The sequence below is a fragment of the Aulostomus chinensis genome, chromosome 3, assembly GCF_037954235.1.
Source record: "Aulostomus chinensis isolate RoL2024-O1b breed Wild chromosome 3, RoL_Achi_v1.0, whole genome shotgun sequence".
In the NCBI taxonomy this organism is placed as follows: Eukaryota; Metazoa; Chordata; class Actinopteri; order Syngnathiformes; family Aulostomidae; genus Aulostomus; species Aulostomus chinensis.
Window position 1 is genome coordinate 27,136,246 of NC_141322.1, and position 25,065 is coordinate 27,161,310.

General features: G+C 41.4%; 1 protein-coding gene and 1 long non-coding RNA gene across 5 annotated transcripts; one reads left to right on the top strand and one right to left on the bottom strand.

Moving 5' to 3' along the window:
- Window positions 1-2,738: 2,738 nt before the first annotated feature.
- LOC147268451 (complement decay-accelerating factor transmembrane isoform) lies at window positions 2,739-9,914 on the top strand. Of its 4 annotated transcripts, XM_086200035.1 has the most exons (13): window positions 2,746-3,058; window positions 3,957-4,142; window positions 4,248-4,347; window positions 4,625-4,695; window positions 5,331-5,513; window positions 6,789-6,848; window positions 6,969-7,061; window positions 7,229-7,306; window positions 8,268-8,306; window positions 8,384-8,425; window positions 8,521-8,572; window positions 9,325-9,401; window positions 9,596-9,914. In XM_086200035.1, exons 1-12 carry the CDS (start codon window positions 2,950-2,952, stop codon window positions 9,380-9,382), a joined length of 1,071 nt encoding a protein of 356 aa, XP_086056161.1. In that variant the 5' UTR covers window positions 2,746-2,949; the 3' UTR covers window positions 9,383-9,401; window positions 9,596-9,914. The 4 variants fall into 4 exon arrangements, with proteins under 4 accessions (XP_086056164.1, XP_086056163.1, XP_086056162.1 ...); XM_086200037.1 differs by lacking the exon at window positions 6,789-6,848 and having other exon boundaries at window positions 2,742-3,058; XM_086200036.1 differs by lacking the exon at window positions 9,325-9,401 and having other exon boundaries at window positions 2,744-3,058.
- Window positions 9,915-15,726: 5,812 nt separating this feature from the next.
- Window positions 15,727-24,116, bottom strand: LOC147268452 (uncharacterized). The gene is made up of 3 exons (XR_015112153.1): window positions 23,839-24,116; window positions 18,500-18,743; window positions 15,727-17,317 (listed from the first exon to the last, which is right to left on the bottom strand). It is a non-coding gene; the product is annotated as an uncharacterized LOC147268452 (long non-coding RNA).
- Window positions 24,117-25,065: the final 949 nt, after the last annotated feature.

Below are 25,065 nucleotides of genomic sequence, written 5' to 3' on the forward strand. Positions count from 1 at the left end.
CCCTTTAATATTTGAAAAAAAAAATATCACAAATATTGTTTCAGTGAAATGTTTTTTTTTTTTTTACTGGAAGATTATTTTAGTTAGAACAAGCATAAAGGTTTTCTTTTGTTTGTAAGTAAATCTGCCAATGCAGTCAGCAAAAATTTACTCAAGATTTTTTTTTAGCATAATATTGTACTAAAAACAAACCCTTCAGTGACAGAAGTCAAGAAAGGCTGTACTACAACTATTACTACTACTACTACTACAACTATTGCTGCTACTACTACTACAACTATTGCTGCTACTACTACTGTATGTCATTAACGCAAGATGACAAACTTATCTTGTGCGAGTGAGAATGTGTTATGATGAAATAATTATCTTTTATCTCAGTTCGTTGTTGGGTTATGTTGAGGAAACAAATTAGTTGTGTTGATGAGTTGTTCCTTATCGTGAGATTTTGAGCTTCTTTTTTTTTTTTTAACTTGTAGAACGAGATGATCCGTTATCACGGGTGAATTCATCTTGGTACAACAAAATAAAGGCCTAAATACCTTAATCGCAAGTGCGGCCTCCCTCGGCTTCTACATCATAGTGAGATGCTGCTTATCAAGTGTAATGAATGTGTTTAGTTTGACCAGAAATTAGACAAATCTGCTTTCCAGCACAGTCCAAAATATGGCACGGAGAAATGAACACTAACAGGATCAGGCACCTGTCCTTAGGTGACTCTTCCTGTTACATCATCAAAGTCCCAGTGATTTTCTTAAGTACCTGCGCTGTCCTGTTTAGAACCAGCTATTTTAGAACCAGACTTATGGATGTCAGTTCATTCAGACTGCCTTGTTGTAGGTGTGTTCCAAAAAACAGAAGATGAATGAGTGGACTTTATAACGTGCTTTTCCACCTCCATGACGCTCAGAAAGCTTTGCACTGCTGCCTCACTCGCTCATGGATCTACTCTGATGACATCCTGAAATTTCCCTTTCTGCACTGAATCCCGGAGAGTAAAGGAAGAGTGACGTCACATGATTTTGGTCTTCCGACGAGACCACACGAGGCTTTTTTTTTGTTGTTGTGTGTTTTCATGTAGTTTTATTTTTTCACCACAAGATGTCACTCACCTACTTTTTTTTTAATTGTCTGCGGTTGGAGAAAGCCGTTTTTACATATTAGGATTGACGTGGTGATTGGTTTCCCGAGGAGGTCCAAAGCACTGTTGAGGGTTTCTTTTGTTTTGTTTTTGCTTTAAACAGAAATAATAGCAGCTGGAAATTAGACCTCATGAACTGCGTAAACCTCTGGCCTAGTGTGTTTGTGTTAATTTGTATATATGTGTGTGTGTGTGTGTGTGTGTGTGTGTGTGTGTGTATTTACAGAACATTTGTGGAGTATAAACTTGTAATCACGCAACTCTTTCAATTCCGTTTTAGAACATGTGTGCGCAGGTAAAGTATGCAGCGTCAGGTTGTTGGAAATGTTTGGGTGACGTCTCTTCCTGTGTGAGCAGAAGCAGATGTGTAGTGTACATTCTTCCAGTTGGGCTGCTGAGAAGGGAGGCGTCTCGGTGGATCGCTTGGACGGCGTGTCTTGAGAGATAAGAGAGGCAGACTTTGTAACCGTTTTTTTTTTTTTTTTTTTTGAAGAACGACCACATGAGGTGTTGCCCTCTGATCTAGCACAGTCGCTGTGTGCTGTCAGATTGTTCTGGTATTACATGGTTGTCAGAGGGCCAGGATGCTAAGAATCATGAAACACCTCCCCTGAGATCTTCCCTGAGTTGCAACATTGGAAATAAAAAAAAGAAAATGAAGAAAAAAAAAAAACCCTCACTAAAGACTGCTAACGGAGTCCAGTGAGCTGTGTTAGTTCCTTGCTGCCAGGTTGCTATGTAACATTTGCAGGCGGGTTTCTTTGGCAAGTCTGGGTGGAGGGAGACGTCAACATGTGGTAAATGGGTGGTGGAGTGAACTCTTTGGAATTTACGCCAGTGCTCGTCAGGCAAGGAGGCCCCCTTTTGTAGGAGACAGGGATGGAATGTGTCCATTAAAAATACGTCCTACTCTCTCATCCATCCAACCCCTCCCTCAGTGTTTTGTAATTGATTTATTGTTCCCCATATTTTCATGATGAGGCATACTATTGGAGAGGCATAGAAGAGGACAGAACCCCCCCCCCCCCTTCACGAGTAAAAGAGGGAATACCCTTTATTTTCTGTTGAGGACCCACCCATTCTGTTTCCATTCGTGGCCCCTGCAACACTTGAGGAGATGAATCAGATTTTAAAGGAGGTTGCTCATGCTGGTGAAGTCACCTAGTTTTTGATTATTCAAAATAAAATATAGATTAAACATTACATACCAACATTTGATTGTTAGTTTTGTTTTGGTGCAGTTTAAAACAGTTATATGTGCCGCCCCCCCCCCCCCCCCCCACACACACACACAGTTTTAGTTAATCAAGACAGATAGTTTTTGCAGGACAAGCGTTCCATCCCAACCTTTCAAAATAAGACAGTAGATCGATAGCACGATTTTACGATATCAAAATATTACAAATATAGTGTATCAATATTTTTAAAAAAATCAACTATGAGTTATTTTAAAACTCGATAATAGTCATCAGAATCAGTCTTCATTCTAAATTTCAATACCTAAGGTGTAAATCTACCAGTGGAAGTTTTATTTTTATGTTGTAAAACTGCTTTGAGAGGGGAAAAGTGCCAAGACCGACGAATACTTAAAACTTAAGAGCTGCCGTGACGAGGTGGAATCCCAGCAGGAATAGCTCTGCTTTTATTTTGAAGGCCAGTTTCTCTCTGTTCCTGTCGTGCTGGCTGCGAACTGGATAGATAAAAATGAGACCCAGAGCGTGTGTTCACCGGTACCAGAGCAACACGCACACTCACTTATCAGTCTGAGAAACCGGGCTGAAGAAGGCAGAGGTCTGTCGGTCTGGATCCGAATGATCCGCCTCCCCCTGCTGCCTGCCATGGAGGTCTTAAGGGGTACCAGTGGACGGAGAGGGCTCCGGTCGCTGCTCTTACTGTATCTCTTTGTCCTGAAGCCAGCAGGTCAGTGGAAACACACGTCTCAGTCACTTTAATGAGATCATATTAATCAAGTTAACAGGTCACATGCGAGTGTCCGGCTGCTTTCCCCGTCTTGATATTTTTTTTTACGTAAAAAATGCAGCGCTGTGCAGTTTACGTGGACAAGAAGGTTCGTTTAGACGTTTCCTGTACTTTTGTAAGGAAATTAATTTAATTTCTCTCGTCTGTTATTTGAGGGCAGAAAATGCACTGGAAAATATTCATTAAAGGAACGTATTTACTTTGGAACCGTAAAAAAAAATAGCATGGCGTGGGTTATTACTCCGCTCTGTTTGAAGTCTCCCTGAATAGTTCGAAGGAATAAAGACCGCTGCTCCGAGGCAGGGTTTATGAGTGACAGACGAATCGATAGGAATGGGAATTGATAGGATTTCGTCGGTATTGATTATGCTTAACATCTCTTGATCCTTAAGAGAATATATATTTTACACAAAAAGAGTTCAGCCAACAGAGGTTCGGTCACAGGTGCATTTCTGCCTATAATATTGGGCCATTTTCACCTTTGCTGTTTTAGTGGCTTCGGCACATGCGATCATTGGTTTGCCGTTTGAAAGTATCAGAAATACACAAATGCATCGATGAAGTGAAACTGGAGCTGTCATACTGATTCTGTCATGATTGCAGTTTTTGATTCTCATCCCTACTTGTCCAGGGTGTCAATAAGAATTTGACTGTGCTAAGCACAAAGTAGCCTATCAAATTTCTAACCCTGCTTTGATTTTACACAAAAGAGACATTTCTGAATCATCGGTTCCCGGGGGTCTGTGAATCGCCTTTTCATGTGGTCCCGGCTGTTTATCGTGCGGAGGAAGTTTATCAGGGTTGTTGATGTCGCCTCCTCATCTGTTTTCTTCCCCAGCTGGCTGTCCTCGACCTGAGGGAAGGGGAAACACTGTCCTAACCACTGATTCCCTTCTTCTCAATACATTGGCGGAGGGTTCCGTCATTACTTTGCAGTGTGGCAAGGGCTTTGAGATAGAAAGCGGCTCTGGGGTTTCACACTGCATTAATGGGAATTGGACTGAACCAACTATCACCTGTAAAAGTGAGTTTTTCCTACTAATTATTCCGCAAACCAAAGCCCAACACTTCGCTACCTCACAGCTAAACGAAGATGAATGAAGTTCTGCTGTTTGTTTTTGTACGTCAGAGAAGGACTGCGGTCGCCCTCCGGTTCAACCCCATATGGTCTTTAATATGAGTGGCGGTACCCTCTTTGGAGCCATAATAAGCGTCACTTGTGATAAAGGGTGAGTTTATAAAAACACTCCCATATCTTTTTAATGCTAACAGCTCTCTGCCAGGCAGGGGTGCTGGCCAGTGTGCCGGATGATTCATGTGGTTGTGAAGATAAAACGTGAAGTCAGAAATTATTGCATCAGATTTACTGATTAGAACCTTCCCACTGTCGACACTTAAGGAGTGGTTTATAAATATTTCTTAACTAGAGAGAATTCCTTTTCAACATTGCTCTTCCATCCCGGCTAAATAAATAATCCTGCTTTATTTCATTTTACATTTCCACAGTTACCAGGTCCAAGGATCCAGTTTCATGCGTTGCTATGATCCAGGGTGGATTGGAAAAGGCAGATGTGAAAGTAAATGCTTCTCAGTTGGGATTTTGGGAGCTGTTTGACTCTGCAACCAGAAGCAATGAAGCCGTTTGTCTTAGGAGATGATTTAAAGCGTGCCTGCTGTAGAGCTGTTGCTGGCTTGTTTATGTCTGGATCCTCTGATCCCACAAAGTTTTAAAGTGGTACTTCGCCATTGTAAAGTGTTAAGTCTTTCGAGTACTCACAAATTGATGGTCTGAGCATACAAATACATATTTTTGCTGCCTCGTTTCTTTGTGACTTCAGAAAGCTGCAAGAGCCAGCCACATATTATGGTTTGTCTTTAGCTCAAATCCAAGTGTTTGTGGATCACGGATACAGCTGGATGAAGAGCTAGGTGGATTATATCAGGTGATGCGCTTGGGAGTTTGTGAACAGACATTTTTGGACAATTTTGCTGTTAGCTCGGAGCTAAATATATGTGGCTGGCTCTTTCTGCATCGAGGAATCAGGGAGCAGTAACGCGGGAGCGGCGACAGAACTGTTCTTGCCAGTACTTGAAAGGCAAAGTGTTGCATTAAACTCGTAATTTTATCATGTCGCCATTTATATGATGAGGATTAACAGCGTGTCATCTTTGACCTCCCTAATGAAAACACTTGTTTTTCCTGACCCCTCAGTTGTAACTTGCAGCACACCACCTGTTGTGACCCACGGCAAAAGCTCGTGGGATTCTCAAGACGAGCCAAAATATGGAGAAATCATCCATTACCTCTGTAATGAAGGATACACCATCAGTGGCAACAACAGCATTGTGTGCACTGAAAGTGGTCAATACAATTCCCTGCCTCCAGTATGTAACGGTAAGCTTGCTGTTTGGCTGGTCAGTGCGATGAGTGGCAGGTCCAGGTGGATAAAGCTTTGTACAGACCAAGTATTGTTTATTCATGGACCGCACAGGGGATTTTCTTGTTTCAGCCCAGTGTTCAGAGGTAACCTGAATAGCTACTCTTGGGGCTGGGCAGTTAAACCAAAAATGTAGAGGAAATGACCACAATCTCACACCAACAGTTCATTTAGTTAATACTTTCCATTTCGTAGTTCAACATTTTAACAGCGCGAAGGTTGACAAAGCGCGGTTTAAAAATAGCGTATGGAGATCTTTCATGTACAGAGGTAAATGTTGGGGGAACAATTGCTATTTCATTTGAATTGATATCACTCAGCCCCGGATGCTGTTAAACCCTCTGCAGCATTCATTCAACTAAACAGGTGGACTTGACTTCATTTTTTTTACCATCTCTATTAAAACCGCATGGTAATGCAGTTCTGACCATCGGCTGTAAGTTTACAAGATGCATTCAGGGACATTCAGTAGAACAAAATGCCTACCCTATGCTCGCCATATTGCCAAAACCGTTGCTACCAAGCAGATGACTCAAATTCCAGATATTAGAGTCTCAGAAACGCATAGATTAGGATAGATTTTATATTGACTTACCTAAATCCAAGCAACGTCCGAGCATAATTTTGACTCTGTATTGAAATTAACCCAAAACAATCGCTGCCTGTTTTGTTATTGTGGGATAAAACGTGGAAAAACCCTGGGTGGTCATTTATAATTTTCTAGTCTTTGGTGAAAGGTCTAAATGTCCATTAACAAGTTCACTTTGATGAACTGAAGGGTTCACCAGACGTTGTCCCGTGATGATAAAATAAGATTACAACTGTACACGTGCTCATATGTCATCATTTATCGGTCTCCAATCTCTTCCTCTGTAACACCTTGTCTCTGCTTGCTCGAAGGCATGTATCTACTCACCGTCACCTAGTTACACTCCTAGCAGCTTAACAAGATGCCGCTTTCTCCGAGGGGTTTGGTCACAAACATCATGCATGGCAAACAGCTTTTATGTGAATTAACTCGATGATTCTTTCCGCTTCATTCTCTCATCTCAACAACAGCCACATTACTGATACATACCTGACAGTTTGTTGTTAAAGGAACTCCCATTTGAAACAAACAAACAAAAAAGATTCACATCCATGTACCAGTTTCATAGAAGTCAGATGAACAATATGGTCCGTGTTTGTTTTTCAACCAAGAAAAAAAAAACTTATATTGTTCTTATTCATAGTGGTGGCAACAGAAGAAACAATTAGCACAAAAATGGTGACTCCTACACCCACAAAACAAGGTATAATTGCAACACAAACCCAGAAATCATCACTTTCACCCTGAAGAGCGACACACAGACAGTGTCCTGCTGTTTTTAGGTAAGCAGAAATATATAATGACAACATTTTCCATGTTACAGAAACGTCCACCACAACAGATTCACCCGTCACACCAACAGCTCACAGAGATAAAACAATGACAGAAAGTGCAGCACCTACAACTGCAACACAAGGTACCAACAGAAAAGCAAGCAACCGATCAGCATGTAATTGAGTTGAAAACCTTTTCAGCATGGCACATGGCGGCATAAAGGGATTATGTGCGTGCTGCATGCCTGTCGGAAGAGTCCTCTCACATATTGAATCGGAATAAGAATCATTTTGACTGTTGTGTTCAAAGGTGACAGAGGTGTTTCGGCAGCTGAGGATAAAGCGACCACACCCAGAATGTTATCAACCACGCTGTCTTCATTTCAAGGTAGAGAAACGTTTTATGGAGTTTCTCAATCTTCACGCGAGAGGGAAAAAAAAAACAAAACAAAACAGTTTTTTCTCATCAGACTTCAGTTCTCTTTATTTGGATTTCACTTCTGGCACGCAGGTCTCGTTCAAGAACTGCAGGGAGGCCACCAGTCAGAGCATAGCTGGGAATGTCTCACCTCTAAAATATGTGTTTTGTGGTAGATAGCAAAGAAGTGGAATAAAACAACCCTTCTTTCTCCTGTACTCCGCTTAAATACATAAAATATGAGATAGTGAATGGAGTTAGGAAGAACTGTTCAATCACAACCGTGAAACACGCGGGCTAGTTTTTGCATGTAATCGCTGAATGATTAATTCAAGTTTCTTAGGTTTGGTGATCCAATGATCCACATTTGTGTTCTTGGCCTGAATTTTGACCTGTAATTCGCATTTATTGTGAAGGGCATGTCTGAAAAGTAAAAATCCCGGTTTGAACTCTCAACAGCTCTTTCTGTTAATCATTATTTTAATATCTTTGTTGCTTTACCGCTACTCAGAGCATGACGAAGCGACTTTGTCTAACTCTTTTAACATGCAGAGGTATATGGGAACTATTTGAAAGTTGCTATTGTCACGTACATTTCTGCGCATTCTGATCGCGTTTTTATGTTAAACCTTAACAAACTACGGCTTAAATGAATTCCATCCATCCATTTTCTACTGCTTATCATGTTAAGGGTCATGGGGGGGGGGGGGGGGGGGGGGGCTGGAGCCAATCCCAGCAGGCACAGGGAGAACATGCAGAGCCAGGGCTCGAACCCAGAACCTTCTTGCTGTGAGGTGACAGTGCTGACCGCTGCACCACCGTGCCGCCTGCTTTAATGAACCAATTGTGTCAATAGACTGTCTTTTCCATGTTGCAAATGCAGCCTGAATGACTGTCGTTGCGTACTAATGAAGATGTTTTATTCTTGCAGACAAACATGATGTGACCAGAAACACTGACAAAGGCACTGGTAAGTTACTGATCCCCGGATAATGGATGCGTGTTCACTGGTTTTGTTTTGCATTTAACTTTGCTCGTGTCTTTCAGAATATGTGCCCATTGTAATTGCTGTTGTAAGTGTCTTTACAGGTAAAGTGATCATTTATCTTTGGTTTTCATGCTTCAAGCAAATAATGCAGATTGAGAAGAAATCTTAAGTTATGCGTTTAAATGTTTCTTTACAGTTGCAGGCGTAACAACTCTCCTCATACTTAGATTTTTTCAGAAAAGAAAAGGGTGAGGTTCAATATTCTACTCTACTTTCTTGACGCATGGCTCATAGTTTGTTACACTTCTTTCTTTCTCTGTCTTTTTCTTTGTGCTTTTAACCTGTTAAAGCTTTAGAGGCGACAGCATTTGCTCAGTTTGAGTGCAAACGCACAGCACAGGCAACAGCTAAAGAATTCAGCATGCGTTGAACTAGATGGTGGTTTTGTTTTAACTGCAGTGAGCTTATCCTACAGCAGTTTCTCAGCTTCTGCTCTGCTTTTTGGTTTTGCACATTTGTGGAAATCTAGTGCCGTTGTCTTGTGTTTTCATGTGTTGAGGAATGAGGGAAGTCAAAGGGAAATCCTTTTTGTAAAACTGGCCACCATTCAAAGCATCCAGGCACAAATTCGCCGTTGCCCAGAAAGTATCAGGATGTTGTTCATAATCAGCTGCAATAACTTAACAAGGATTTGAAGCTGACACAACCTGCGGAAATTTGTGCAGTGACTGATGTTACAACATTTTTGTTAGACATTCCGCCAAACTGCTTTTTTACAAAGAGACATTTAAAGCCTTTAATGCAGAGCAACAACTTCATGCCGTTCTTCTTACGTTTACTCGTATTCCAGAGTAAACCAACTCAGTGAGACCGACACTAACATCGTTGAGTGCATATTAAGAATACAACAAAGTGCCAAGTTGAAGGACTAATACAAACTTGAAAAACTAACATATAAATGACCCAATTCTGACAAATTCCTCATTTGATGACACCATAGCTCATATGACACCAGAGAAGACCTGAAGCCGGAGTTATTACAGTTCCAAAATCTTTAGATTGCCTGCCTCAAATAAGGTACCTTATCAGTTCCTCTGTAACTACTGTATGCACCTCTGCTATTGCAATGACATATACTTCTGGAATATAAGCTAAAATACACCTTTTAAAGTGATCACATTTTTCAATACCACATTATTAGTGAAGCCACTTTTTTCCCCATTTGGTTTTGCATTTACATGTCAATGTAAACCATTTCATTCCTTCCACAGCTCTCCAACTGAAACCACTCTTATCTAACGAAGAGCATCTGTGACCCAGGGGAGTCGTGCCAGCGAACTCCAGCAGTGTCTCCGTGCGTGGATCGCAAAGTGAAAGGTCACCACAAGAATACTGCGCTTCCGGTGGCTGTTAAACAGATCTGCTTAGTTGTACGGTGGTCATAATCAACATCCAAGCACTTTTTTGTAGCATTTTTTTTTTTTTGCCATGTTATTTTTACCACATGATGTAAATATTTAATGATTCTTGTATATTTTGTATATTATTTATACCAAAAAATGAATAAACATGTTGTGTTCACATGTCAAAGGTTCAGTGTGTGATATCCTTGGGGCAGGGGGAGTTGCAGAGGCGTAGAATGTAGTTAATTCAGTTTGCAAGCTACTGATAAAGAAACTTCATTCCTCGCCCTCAGACTTTCTTTCATTATTGTCCTTTGTTCAAAGGCCTCTCTGTCCGCTGTTCAAAATAACATTCATGGGAAAAGAATGCAGACTACCTGCTGTCAATGAACAAAACCACTCAAATTTTAGAAAAAAGTTATTATTATGCCGTTCTGTTTGAGTGTGTACTTAGAGTAAATAGGCGCATGATGCCGATGGAAGAAGTCCTTTATAATCCGTTCAATCATTTCTAATATTTACAGTCGCTCTCATAATATAATAGCACTACTGTCCGGAGGAAGCCTGAGATATTACCAGAAAAAAAGCACCACAGCAGTGATGATGAATGGGGAGGATCAAACCATTACCCTGGCAGGGGGTGTGTAGTGGAACAGAGAAAATCCCCATAGTAAGACACTGAATGACTCATTGTACCCCAGTCTGTTGACGTGTTAGAGGCTTGAATCGTGCAGTTCATGGAACCAAAAGAGGGATTCTTGTCTCTGCTTTGACAGAAACGTGCGGTTTCAATAAATCATTTGTGGTTACGCTCGGCATTAACGATGGCGCAAAAAACAAATTACAAGCCCACGTATTCCGCGCACTCACAAGTTTGGGGAATCATTTTAAGGAGAATGATGTCATCAACAGGATAACCACTCATCATGTATTGCAGTTACATTCACAAACAATACGTTTTGAAACACAGACACCACATCAACAGTGACGGCATTTGCAGTCATCAGCCCGCTCCCCACCCGGCTGTAAATGAAGCTCAAAACCCTCTCATGGGGTTCCTCTCTGCTTTCATGTGGGGGGCAACATCCCCTGTCATTTGCTGCCTGCTAATCCCATGTGAAGACCAACAATTAGCAGATCCCACCAACAGTCTGCAGCAGAGGCAGCAGCTGCAAAGTCTCACAAACAGAAAGAGCAGAGCACGGGGGCATGTATGAACAAGTATGACAGCGGGTAGATGACGACAAGAGGCGCAGGTGCTGGTGGCGTAAGAAAATAGGAGGAAACTAAAATGTCTGCGATTTGATTGGCCTGACAGTCAAAGGTGACATTGTAATATTACTAGCCTTTGTTTTTCGAAGCACATCTTTTGACTGCAGATTCATGTTAGTGGATTGTTGAAACTGATGTGACCAATCGCGGACATTCACTGATGAGGATATTAATGGGATTAAAAACAACTACACTGCCAACTTGAAATTGTGAGGGTTTTCTTTGTTATTGATGTATTGTAAGAACGAGACAAAAGCAAGAGAATCATATCCTTGATGTTGTGTCCTCATTACTGATGATGAGAAAAGAAAAAGAGGCTTAAACAAAGCTGGACCGATATCTGCTGACACTGATGACGTGCCGACAGAGCAGCCAGGAAGTTGACAAGGTCAGTTCGGCTGGTAACGTTACAGGGGAATCTCTCTCTCCACTTCCACCCTGCAGTCAAGAAAATGGGAATAGTCCCTGTCGCTGACACCCAGCTTTTCTTCTGGCTTTATTTCATGACATGTTCTCATTTCTGTTGTATGTTCAAGTGTCCTAAATGTTAGGATTCTCTCCTGTCAGATGTGTGACCACTCAGGAAATGAAGGGCTAAAAACTTGATTGACAGCAGAAACCTGCTGGGTGTTGTCACTGTTCCAGCACTTTCCACATCAGCAGCTCCGATCGCGCCTCCTCTCCAAGAGACTCTTTTTCCATTGCAGGAACTCAGTACCACACCCAGCCTGACTCATCATTTATCATTCCCAAAAAAACCTTGACCGGAGCGCAGAGCAAGTAACCAGGTACTTTATCTGTGCTCAAACCAAAACAAAAGGAGAAGTGTTTTGTGCCCAGGGTGACATCACCATTATTCATTTCATCATAACAGCAGTACTTTACTCAACTTTTGGACAGTTGTCACTTGACCTCTGTTAGTTTCCATCCTGTTCTAGAAGGAAAAAACAGCAGGCTCCAGCCCCCCCCCCCCCCCCCCCCCCCGCAACCCTTAACAGGATAAGCAGTAGAAAAGGGATGGATAATGGATGACCTGTTGTCCATCCTCTCACCAAGGATGGGAAATCAGTTTGTGCTTCCATAACAGATCTTTAAAGATGATAAATGCTGCATATTTCTGAGCATTTGAAGGCATTTACTCACATATTTATGAAAAAATTATCTTTCCAATCAAGATTTATCCCCACAGTACTCGTTAGATAACATTCACACATACTGTAACCTATGCTACAAGAGGTGATGACATCATTTATTTTGGTTTAGATGGTACAACCGGGAAAGTGCACACATGGGTGAGGTTGCATTATGAGGCCAAAAAGAATGTATAAATAAGAATGTTTAAATATATGTATTTTGATCAATAAAATGATACACAAAAATGCAGCATAACATATACACAACTTTTCGTTGTTTCCATGTGATAAAGATCATCATTCACGGACAAAATGGAAAATAATACAAAATCATACTTTTTAAATAAATGCTTAAATATTTGCAATATATTTTATTTACTTCATAATAATATCTCAGAGTATTGTATTATATTTCTCTGTTGTTGGTGGAGGTGGTTTTTGCTGTTGTTTTTGTTTGTTTTCTCCATTGTACATGATAGCATAGATTATGGACTAATTAAATATGCCCATAATTCTATTCATAGAAATGATCTTACAGGAATCACCGCCCATGATCAGTCTGGGCACCGCAAGGAGAAATCACCTCCTGGAGGCCTTTGTGAGCCGTCCTGTCCCGGCGTCACGGTCTGGACAGCGTGACTGACGAGGGGCGTGTCTCTCCACACCCGAGATGGCGAGATGAAGGTTCACAAAAACAGTGGTTCCGACATGCACACACAGATGTTCTGACTTGTGCTTCTGTTGAACTGCAGTCATCCACTCAGCCGGGCTGTAAAACACTGAGGAAAATCCTACGTTTGCTCATGATTCATGTGTACCTTCGCTGAGTCACTCAATGGTTACACATAATGTGGTGAGCGCGGTCATGCTGCCACAGACCTCGCTGTGGGAAAAAAGAAGAACGAGAGTGAAGAATATATTTCAAGCTCCTCTTTGGCCCCACTTGAAGTCGTTATCGTGAGTGCAGTGGATGGATATCCTTCAATTCAAATATAAACCAGAAATACCCTCAATGTTTCCCATCGGGGCCTCAAAGTCAGACCAGAAACCGATGTAAATGGGAAATGCTGCACCAGTATGGGAGAAGCGTTATCAAACTCTAATGTTTACGCACTCTCAATGGCACTCCTTCCAACAGAATTATCAAATTGACCTGAGCACCCTTCTCACACTTTAAACTAACAATGTTCATAAACTGGGGTCTGACAAAAGTTTCATAACTGATTTAAAATATGTTAAATGAGCAACATTAGCAAAAATTTCACTCACGACTCGTGGTCGGTGCTGGTTTTCAGTTAGCACACTACAACTGTCAGTTTAAAGCAAGTGCTTTTATTGACCACAAGCAGATAAGGGAGAACTTTTGATAAATTTGAAGTGAATATTAATACTTCAACCCAATATAATTGGCCTTCAAGTATTACAAATAAGTGTCTTGAGTGTACAAAGACCTTTTTTGTCTCCTTTATTATTTCTTTGTAACTCCAGGCTAAAAAAAAAAAAAAAAAGAAGCCAGCCACGTATATTTAGCTTAAACTAAAATCATTATTTGGTGAAGTGTTAATAGTTTGATTTAGTCGAGTGTTTGTGGATTGTTGAATGAATAAAGGAAACATGTATTACACTGATGGTAGGAGCGGCATGGCTCGGAGGTAAAGAGGCCGTCTAGCAACCAATGGGTTGTTGGTTCGTCCCCACCCCAAGTGCCATTGAGCAAACTAGGGAACCCCTGATTGCTCCTGATGGCCCTGCGACAGACTGGCGACCCATCCAGAGTGAACCCGCCTCTCACCCAATGTCAGCTTGGATAGGCTCCAGCCCCCCCCCCCCCAACCCTCAACAGATAAGCGGTATAGAAAATGGATGGATGGATGGTATTAAACTGATGATTAATTTATAAATTGACATTTTGGGGCAAATTTGATATTTTTAAGCCATCAGTCAGTATTAGCTTTGAGCTACGAGCTTCCACGAACAATTGTGGACTAGCAAAAGCAATTTGGTTCAACTGATTGCGCTCGGGGCTTGTTCTGCAAAGGTTACAGCTTTTTTGGGGGGAGGGGGTGTTTAGCTTAAAGTGTTTGTGGATTACTGAGCATACAGCTCAGACGTGCGCTTGATCATTTTTGAACTAACCTTTTGGAGCATTTTGCCGTTGTTTTGTTGCTGTTGCGGTTAGCCATCAGTCGCCGTTAGCTCTGAGCCAAATGCATGTGATTAGCACTTTCAACATTCTAGAATCACAAAAGAGAAGTGACGTAGGATGGAAAAAGTTCTGTGTTTGAGCTCAAGACTCCCTTTTGCAAGTACTTGAAAGGCAAACTACACTTATTGGGAGCTCTACATTTTCTTGATGTTAGGCATGCGACACACTGAGGGTTATAATGTTCACAGTTGTTCTATGTTGTTTCTCTGAGTGATAAAAAGTCAATTAGCAGACGCATAAATATTTTATATGTAGCAATAAAGTTTGACATCTGTTGGTTGATATAACAGTTAACCAACATATTGTGCCAAGCCATGTACTGTCTCAATGTGTACTTTTACAGTATACATATTTCTAAATGTAACTATTGCCATAAATCAGATGTGCAATTTCTTCCTCTTTCCAATATTTTACTTATACTTTTCCCAGAGAGTCTAATTCTATTTGTCAGTCCTGGTCTGAACCTCGTCCAACTCGAACATACCAGTCACACAAAGAACATGACAGTTAAAGACATGCCAAGTCAAAGCAGGTCTGGTTGGAATCAAAAATGGATTATGTTAAACCGTGCCGAATCAAAACAGGCCATGTGAATCACATTTGCAATGAAGGGAAGCAACATCTAAGGAGTCTACAACTGAGTGTGTTCTTGTTTGCTGTTGATATGGCAACACACTCTGCTGAATATATCTCTAACCCTGTGCCAGGCTGACTGCTCACAGACACCAGGGAGGAAAATAAAGTCAAGCTGGGGGTGGAGATTCGACAATCATCCATTCAGTGTTCTAAACTTTTACAACAACCTCACCCTGTTTATGAAGGTTAGTGGGCTGCAGGGAGTCATTACAAGGCTGAGTTGGACGTCAGGACGTAGGAGCTAACTTTGTTTGGCCAGTGTTGCCCTCCTAAAAAAGACAAAATGTAGGAGGACTTGAGAGGCAGAATGGCAACTGGGAGAGGAAATGGTTCAAGGGTGTCAAATGATGCTTCAAGTGTGAGGGAAGATCTGTAATTCTTTCTTACAGATGCATGACTCAACTGCTCATTTTAGGTAATGTTCCACATGGTCAGAACATATGAGTCCTCATAAATACATGAAACATGAGAGGGCTGGCGGCGAGACATTGGTACTAAGTGGCTGGTCTGTCTAGCAGACTTCACACAATATCAATATACGAGGTTGGAATTTGTTTATTCCCAGTCAGAATAACAATCAGAACTTGGGAAAGGGAACAGGCACTACTGCAATCATTTGCCCTAATTCAGGACAGGGACAGGCAAAAGCAAGTTGTAGTTATATGGTCAGGGACACACACAGACAGAGAGAGAGAGGGAAGTACTCATCAAGTTTTCATTAACAGGAAAGAAACCTGCCAACCTGGCATTTAAATCTGTCTTCAGCAGGGGTGGCCATCCGTTGGATGACCAACACTGAAACTCACAGGTTGGCCCCCGGCCAAAACCAAACACAAATTGCATTGTTAAAATGGAAAATGGTTCTAATATCCAAAGGGCATATTTGAATCACGATGTGGAAACTGCGTGTTTCCATGACAATGACATCGTTTGCATAGCGTCGCCTCTAGGATATTACAGGTCCATTTTCAAGTGCAGGTAACTCTGAAACGACAACACACGTACTGTAACAATCAGGCCAGAAGCAACTGACCAACATCCTCCGCCGTGACTCTACCTGATAAATTTATGAGGAAAAAATGGAATTAGTGATCTCACTTATCTAAAGAACTTTTTACCTAATTAATGATTTACAGAATTTTTTTTAAAAACTTATTTATTGTGATCAGACTAGGTCTTATTATTATTATCATTATATGTTTTCCGAACATCTATAAGGCCAAGTTGAAACTTATAGCATGCTAAGTTTGGTCACCGGGTACCGCTTTGGGCATCCCTGGCTCTTTAGCCAACTGCTACAAATAGCGGTGTATAATTACTTCATCCAATTTTATCAAGGTCATTAGAGTAATAAATGGCATGATTAAATGGTGTAAAGAACTGTTTTAAATTACTACTAATAGCCACATCACGGCTAAGTAACAACCCATTTTCGGAAACACCAAAAAAAATGAAGTACGTTCCGGAAAATAAATCACGAATTGGACTATGTGGATGGCTTCTCATGTTCACCACCTTGAAGGTTTATTATTCATGAATTTAAATCAAGAACATTTTTGTCGTGAAATGAAAAAGACAACTGGGTTAATGTGGATGTCAGCCATGAGACGTACAGAGCATTGGCAGATAAAGGCTTGATGTCTAATATTAGCTCTTGTTTCCCTCCTCGCTCCTCGCAATTGGGCATGACATCATCAGACAGCCATATATTAAAAGGATTACGCTGGATAATTAGGAATATAACCAACAGCCCTGAAAATTTAAAAGAATAGCATATGATAACGTTATAGGTTGTAATTGGGTTGGTAGAGAACGTCCTTACTTCTGTCTCTCCTACAAACGTGCTGTCATGGTGGACAAAATATGCAAAAGCATGTGGAACGTAATGATCATTGATAGATTTATTACAAAGAACTTTATAAATTTTTATTAGAATCAAATTGCAGAGGAACATTGAGTCAGAACATCTGATTGTGACCTTTGCTTAGTTTAAAAAAGGCACCGCTCAACACTGGAATGGATTACTTCTGCTTAGTTCTTTATCTTATGTTCTCCGTGAAAAGTACAAAGCTGGAACTTTTACTCAGCACAGTTGAGAACCTGCCCGTAATAAAAGCAGGAAAGTAAATCTGTTTTTGAAATAAAAACAGAATAAAACAAATAGATTAAAAAAATAACGAGTGCTATTTTGTGTTCCAGACTTTCTTGGCTTTGTAAGCAATCATGTAAGTCCAGGAAATTCTTCACAGCTTTCAGGGTTCCAGTTGACTTGGCAGTCAAGGATGAGGGCGGGAACGGCAGAGCGAGACTGCCATCTTCTGGTACGTATGAGTCATGACAAGGCTGAAGACAAAAAAAAAAAAATCCCTGTTGATAGTCCCTCCACATTGTAACCGATTTCAAATGGTGCTAGACCTGATGGAAACTCTGAACACCAGAGGAAAACGGTCAGCCTTGGTGAGAGTGGGGTCGACTTAACATTGGTCTGGTCTCGTCACTGGAGAGAACTCTGTGCTTAGAACGCTGTGCTTAGAACTCTGTGCTTAGAACTCTGTGTTGAGAGTCATTCCCAAACACCAGTAGGGCCCATAATCGCCATCACCAGCGCGCCTGGTTCTGTTTCTTAATTGACTAATTTGGAGCTGCAGATGGCTAATCAATCAACAGAAAACTAATCAGCAATTACGCTGATAATCAAATCACCATTAGCATGTGTAATATGTGATGTTTTTAATGTCGTACTTGACCCAAAAAGTGGCCTTTACCTTTCAAAGTGCCAAAAAAAAAAATAGGTGTCTTGAGCTCGCAAAGACATTATTTCCTTGCTGCATCACTTCTTTGTAAATTCAAAACAGCCAGGTATAACTAACGCAAAGCTAATGACAGCTGAGAGCTAACAACTACCCAAAGACATCAATTTGCAAACCCTGATGTGTGTAATCCACTCTGAATGGAACTAAAACCAATCTAACTTTAATACTTAAAGTTAACGTGCTACCTTGAACGGTGGTGGGGTTGCTCAAGTGAGTTAGTTCAACTGATTGCACCAGCTGGTCTTGCTCTCGCTAATTCCAGACGGGTTATAGTTTGTGTTTCGTTCTAGTCGGTGTGTTTTTGGATTACTGAGCGTGCGACTGGATACAGAAGATGTGGATTTTTTTTGGGGGGGGGGCAGTTTTCCAGCTGTTTTGTTGTTGTAACTGTTGTTATCCACCAGCCAATATTAGCTTCAAGCTAAATATAAACAGCTGGAGGTACGCAATGAGAGAAACCTGTCTTTGCAAGCTCAAGACAGCTATGTTTGAGTATTTGAAAGGCAAAAAACCACTTTAAGGTAATTACTGCATTCATGTTTGTCATAAATGATAAAGGCAGCCTAATTATCTCTGGGTCTTTGGAAATGATAACACAGTTTCACAAAGTTTAGATGTTCTATATTTCAAAGAATTAATAAAGGACACAATTGTCAGAATAACTGATAACGAAAAAAACAAACAAACCCCTGAGCAGATTAATTAAACTGACCAAATCGGTAGTAGGACAATGCTGCTACACTCGATGAATGAGGATTAGTTCACCATCATCATCATCATCATCATCATCATCATCATCATCATCATCATCATCATCATCTCTGAAGTCTGTTCCTGCTCGTGAACACCGATTTCAAATGGTGCTAGATAGGATTTTATACTCTAAGACACCATCTGAAACCAGTTCCCTGAGTAGGACGCCTCCATGGAAGTCATCCGAGTCAATCATCGCTCACCTGCAATCAGAAAGGAAATCAATCTCATCACTTTTGAAAAACAAGTTTCCCGGTTTATTTTCATAACGTAGGTAATGATGCCAAGAAGAAACCTGAGACTCATTTAATGGTATTAATGGTATTAATTCACATGTCTAAAGCCTTTTTTCAACTTAATTCCCCTGAATACAAGTGAATTAAGCCACAATTGACTGTTTTACATTATATAACTGAACATGCAGCGTTTTCACTAAGCGTCTTTATAGTCTTGTTTAAATGCACCTAAAGGAAGAGCCTGGTCAGACGAGAGGGGATATCAATAACATGTAGTCCTCGACAAAAGGTTCTCATTAATATAAAACAGAAAAATGCACGACACTTCATACTTGGTGTCAGAACGTTTGTGCCCTCTGAACTCAATCCCAACTCCTGACTGCACTGCTCGGTTCTTCCCGTGACTGTTCCACAGAGAAAACTGATTCCTGACCTGTGCAATTCATTTGAATCGCTGCCTTGTTGTTAGGTGTGGTGGGGAATTTGCGTGGAAGAATGTTTGATAAACATCATCTCAACCTTTGGTTATTTAAAGGGTAACGGCATGCTGCCCATTTGAATCGCTTTGCAAGTAAATATTTGCATGGACGACATTTGGCTGACTGAAACACAACACTGTGTGCTACGAAAATGTTGAAGTCGATCAATCAACAGATTTGACATATTTCCCATGTTTAAGTAGTAATGCTCTTAAAAAAGAGTTTTCCACGGTGGGGCAGACAGTGAAAGTTCCAAAAACATGGAAAGACGCGGACTCTTTCGCTGGTTCAAAGAGTAAAAGTGACAAGATCTTAGGCGTGACAGGAACCCGAGATCAAGCCCTCCCAAAAAAAATCACACTGCGGAAAAAAAGATCTCAAATCTTCCCGTATGTTTCTTTTTAAAGCAAAAATAGGAGAGGAGTCCGAGTGAGTTAACAAGTGAAAGATGGGAAAAACACGTCTTGAAACATGAAACAGTCTCAGCGGGGGGGGGGGGGGGGGGTGAAATTACTTCCGTAGAGTAAGGATTAATCAACAATAAGGCCAATATGTGATTAAAACCTGATTAAGTTCAATTACATGTGTTTACCCGGCAAATGCGATCAAACGTAGCCCAAGTGAGAGGAAACCGGCGCTTCGCGGATTTGAAAAAGGTGCCAATCAATGAGTTGCTCATTAAAGCAATTTTTAAAAAGTGAATCAGCTCTGAAAATGTCAGGGGACTGGGATCTGCCAGGATTCTATTTGGCATCAAGAGACTTTCCAATATTGACACTGCTGGTTCAGTGATGGGAAAGAGTGACAAAACAACTAACCTTCATGTGTCTTTTGGGGACAATGTCCCCGTCTCTCACTCCCTAATCCTCTTCACTTCTAGCGTAGCGTTTTGGCTTCTACTGCGGTTGAATTGTTTGGTTTTATTACAGCTGAAATATGGTAAATGTTTGACAGACATAGACTTTGACCTCAATTAAAACTTAAAATATGGTCACGTTCTACAGGGCACTTCCAGTATTTACACAACGGTACGCACTAATGACAGTAAGTCAAGTAGACTGTGAGTCTGAACGTTAGCGCACCGCTGCTGGAACTCACAGACAAAGCCTTTCACACTGCTGCAGCAAATGCCTGGTCCATCTACAAACACGAGATCTTCCTGTCTTAGAGCGTTGGCCTGTGTGGCCAAATTATGTCACAGGAGGTGCTGGGAGGTCGGGCCACATTAGAATATGTGATGTAAAATGAAGGGTGTGCGTGCGTGCGTGTGTGTGTAACAGTAGGGGGGCGGGGCTATGAGCATGTGTGCACGTGTAAACAGGGTAGGTGGTTAATCCTCTTACAGATTAGAGCTCCTAATTTATCAGGAGTGAGAGGGGCAAACTCATCGCGGTAATGTGTTTTAAAGCTACCTCGAAACGTTTGCACAATCGAGGGAAACTACTGAATATCAGGCTCAGAATTCTCAGAAGCGAGATTGGTTATACAACCCTAAATAAAAACCAAAAACTAAAATCTGGATAAACCGCTGCCCTGTGCCGCAACAGCTGAAGGGTTTTTGCTTTTCTTGTATTCAAAAGCAGAGGAATCAGAAGGTACATGACCGGACAAATCAAAGCCAGGGGTGGCAGGAACGTAGGACAGCTTAATAACTTGGGTGTCTCCTTTGATATTGCGCCACCTTCTGAATAACAAATTGCAACATGTTCGCTGAGACGGGCGCCTCAGAGGAGCCTGATACTTTGTTTGTTCTCTCTACTGCGCGATGGTTGGAAATACAAGTGAAGGCCACAGCCCGACTGAGTTGATTTACACTTCGTCAGTCTCTTCTGGCTTCAGAAATGCCTCGCAGATCACACGAAAGACGGTTTCATAAAAGCTTACATAATTGTCTAAAATCAGAAGAAATAAAGTCATAAAATCACTGCTGTAGGGCGTCTTTGTGAAGGCAATTCACGTTTCAAGTACGACTGAGTTGTTAACCTGGCTTAGTCCCAAATTTTACGGAACCCTGGAATGGTTACAGAAAGAAAGAAAAACAAAACATTTTGAAGCCACATGAAGAAAAACAAAAAGAAGAGGGAAAAGGTTGTATATCCTAGCCACAAACGATTAAAACTGACAGAAGAAGTTCTATCTCTTGGCCTGAAAATAACTGAATTAAGGGAACAGGTTAAATATCCTACCCCCAAACTAACACGGGGGGAACAAGTTCTATCTTATGGCCTCAAAATAATTCAGCCCCCAGCGGCTCCTCATAGTTTGGTTAGCATGTATTTGAACAACGTGCCACTTTCTCACTTCACCCATCCGTTTCCCCCTTAACAGAAAAACGGAGCGCAGGGCCACTTTCATAAATTTCAGGCTGGTACTTGCGTGTGTCTTTCACAGCATGTTAGGTGTCTTGCTGCTGACGATACCTGCGAATGAACGCTGCCTCACACGTGTCTATTAATACATCATCATCAGCCAGCGAGGCCAGGCAGTGTTTTAATTTTAGCACTGTCATCTCTCGGCTGTGTGCCACCTCCTGTTCTATAATCTCTGTGTAGGAGGGATCACTTTTAAAAGGCAGTGGGTCGCTCGGCGTTTTCTCCCCAGGTTTATATGGACGAGGACGTCGGACCCCTCCTGCGAACACATCCATCAGTCGCCTCTGGGGTCCTTTAAGTCTGCGTGTCTGATATATTAGCCTGAAACCGTTTCCTCCAACCCCATTTGCATACATTGTTTTAGGATTTAATGAAAAGGAACACCGCGAATGCTTTCAGAGAAACTGAATAAAACTCATTCACGATGCTTATCCCACTTATGCTGTGTTTGTTTGACTTGAGAGGCAGGGCCCCTCCCTGAAAGAACAGCAAAATAACTATTGAGGTCACGTTTCCTTGTCTGTGAAAGTGGGTCACTTGTTGTTCTGGTCAGCGGCAGGAGACACGGTAAACATTACGACTGCAGATGACATGCCCACTCACACTCACTAAAACCTAACAAAAATAAATAAACATGTTTCAGCCCCCCAGGATTTGGTTCATGATCGATGAATTCTGAGTATTCATACTAAAAATAAGCAGAGGGGATGAGGGGGTGCCCTGGAAATATCACAATGATGAGCATGTGAGCTTTACCTGCTTCAAAAATACCACAGTCACAGTCCTAAGGGGTTTCTATACAGCGCACATGATTCATGTCCTATAGGTGAACCCCTCCCACCCACACACTCTCTTTCTCTCTCCATTTCCTTGCCAGCGGTTCAGCAACTCATGAAGTCTTCTGCTGATTCACCTATTAAAGCAACACATCCTCTCCACAGGATGGAGTGTTCTCCCGTTCAACCCTGAGGGCTCTCAGAGTAGAAGAAGTACTTCGTCTCACGTCATCTAACAGGTAAGCAACAGGAGGCACCGCCCTCTTTTACTCTGGTCATCAGGAAGGAACTAGAGGGCAGCAGCCTCTGTGTCGACAACAACAGTGTCATAAGGCGTGTCGGAGTTCTATTGTACCCAGGCAGGTGTGTGTTACAAGCTGTGCTAAAGGGAGAAGTCTGTGTAAAGGTTCTCTCACCAACACGCAGATTTAAGCAACACTAAAACTAGACTTCGGCAGAGGAAATCTCTGTTTTTGTCATCATGCAGTAAAATATGATTTTTTTTCCCCTTCAAAATAAAAAAAAAACTACGAGAGTTGTGGGTAGGTGAAAGATAATAATATGTCAACAAGATCCAGTTATTAGGTCACTCAATAGCACCCCCTATGTTTGGGAAACATCTTGTTTTCATCATATCAAGTGCGCACTAAGAAGCCAGATTGTTATTTACCTCCCAGGATCTGTGACGCAGCAAATGTTGCATGACACCTCACCTCGTGTGTCACTGTTAAGTTTCCTTTCTCACAGAAAACGTTTTCTCTATGGGTAGACAAGTCTGGAAGTAAGCTCTGCCTCTATTACATGAAAAGAAGTGACGGAATTAAGGAGAACTTTAAAGAGAAAATAGATCCATGAGGTTTTAAATGATCGTGCCAATATGAACTGCGTAACATCGTCCTCTCCCACAACAGGATTACGCACTATCCATCTCTTGCGCAGCATCCTATCCGAGCTCTCCCTTCACACGCCATCCCCGCCGATTCCACGCTTTGTTTACATCCTCGTTTTTATCATCAAACGTCGAGTTCGGATCGAGTTCCCGATCGAGATCAACTTGATATTGTCGCACTACGTCCCACCATCGCAGCGGAAATTCCCACTGGATCTCATGTAGCTTGTCTGGCGCTGTGTCGCTGACGCAGTTTCATTTACCTGTTGTCATGTCGATGATGAAACTCTCCTGATTTATACTAAAGGAGTTTATCGCCATTTTCACCAATAAACCATAGTTTCATCACTTGGAAGCGAGTACAGGGCTTTTCTTTTGTTTATCATATTTTTTACACTTTTACAACAGCACCTCTGGGCTTTTAATCTTATCTTCTCACTCAACACTCGAGTAGTTAGGAATTACATAGTGCTATTCTCGAAGCAATATACGCAAAAAAAAAAAAAAAGATTTCGCCCTAGCTCTATAATAACATAAATAACTTACGTATTTATCTCAAGGCTGTTTTCCTCCCAAGACGAATGAGTCTCATCAGTCCTCCGGGGCCGGCGGACACCGTCGTCGCTGAATGGTGAGGCCACTGGTTTTCCGTTTCAGCCGTATTTGTTGATATTATCAATCTGGGAGCGCACTTATCACCGTGTACCCCGAACGATTTTCCATAGCGCAACACGAGAGCCACGCCCCTGACACTCCCCCGGCTGCTGGTTGGCCGGCCGGCAGGAGAGCCTTTCCTCGTCGCCAGAATCACATGTGGCTGACGCATGTTTACAAACATCGGCGAAATCACATGGAAGGCTAATGGGCGCCGTCTTACCGTAAAGTACCTCCCTTTGACGCAGCTATTAGATGTCGTGACTGGAGATCATTGTCCCATTGTTGTTTGTGACTGCATGACGAAGTCAAATAAACGCCTTTCTGTAAGACCATGAAGTAAATGACTGCCATGACTGGCATACATATCAGGCTATAAAGTAGGTCTATACTACTACTACTATTAGTAATTATAACGATAATAATGATGATAATAATCACCATCATCATCATTATCATCATCATGGCAATAATAGCTGGGGTGCCAGGCCAAAATAAAGGTCAAAAAAAGATTCTCCTGGTTTGGATTTGTCTCCTTGGAAGGACTTGTTGGCTAAATGACGCTCTACCTCAATAAACTACAACACCAAAAGATAACGTCTAATAATAACCTAGCAATGTAAGGTGTGTTGCTAGTAATGTTTACTTTTACTGTTCACACCTTTATACCTGGATGAATGGAACCAAACATATCTTTACAATGGCAGTGTACACAAAGGAGATACACAATAGTAGTCTGATATACGCTGGAGATTGAGAGGAGAAGCCATACACTTTGCAACAAAGGGAGACAGATTACAATGGATCTAAAGATGTGTTTTCTTATTTATTTAAATTTACTTATCTCATACACTTTTCTTTCTTATAAAATGATATTTTGGACCTGAAAATTGGTCTAATCAGACAAATCCAAAAGAACTTTTGTTTGTTTGTTTAATGTATAAATACATATATATGTTTTTTAACGTGTTAAGTGAGCCAGCAAATTGAGAGGGGCAAAGGCAAAAAATGAAAATGAAAAAATTCGGTCAAACTGCAGTGTCATTTGTTCCCCGGTAGATGGCGAGGTTGTACTCAAAATGGGTTTATGGTGGCTTGACGTTTCTTTTGGCACCATAT

Bases quoted from the DNA above. Each gene is read 5' to 3' on its own strand.
- LOC147268451 (XM_086200035.1), top strand. From the start codon at position 2,950: ATGATCCGCCTCCCCCTGCTGCCTGCCATGGAGGTCTTAAGGGGTACC. The intron at 4,143-4,247 runs GTGAGTTTTTCC...TTTGTACGTCAG, and splicing joins ACCAACTATCACCTGTAAAA to AGAAGGACTGCGGTCGCCCT. The intron at 5,514-6,788 runs GTAAGCTTGCTG...TCTTATTCATAG, and splicing joins CCTGCCTCCAGTATGTAACG to TGGTGGCAACAGAAGAAACA.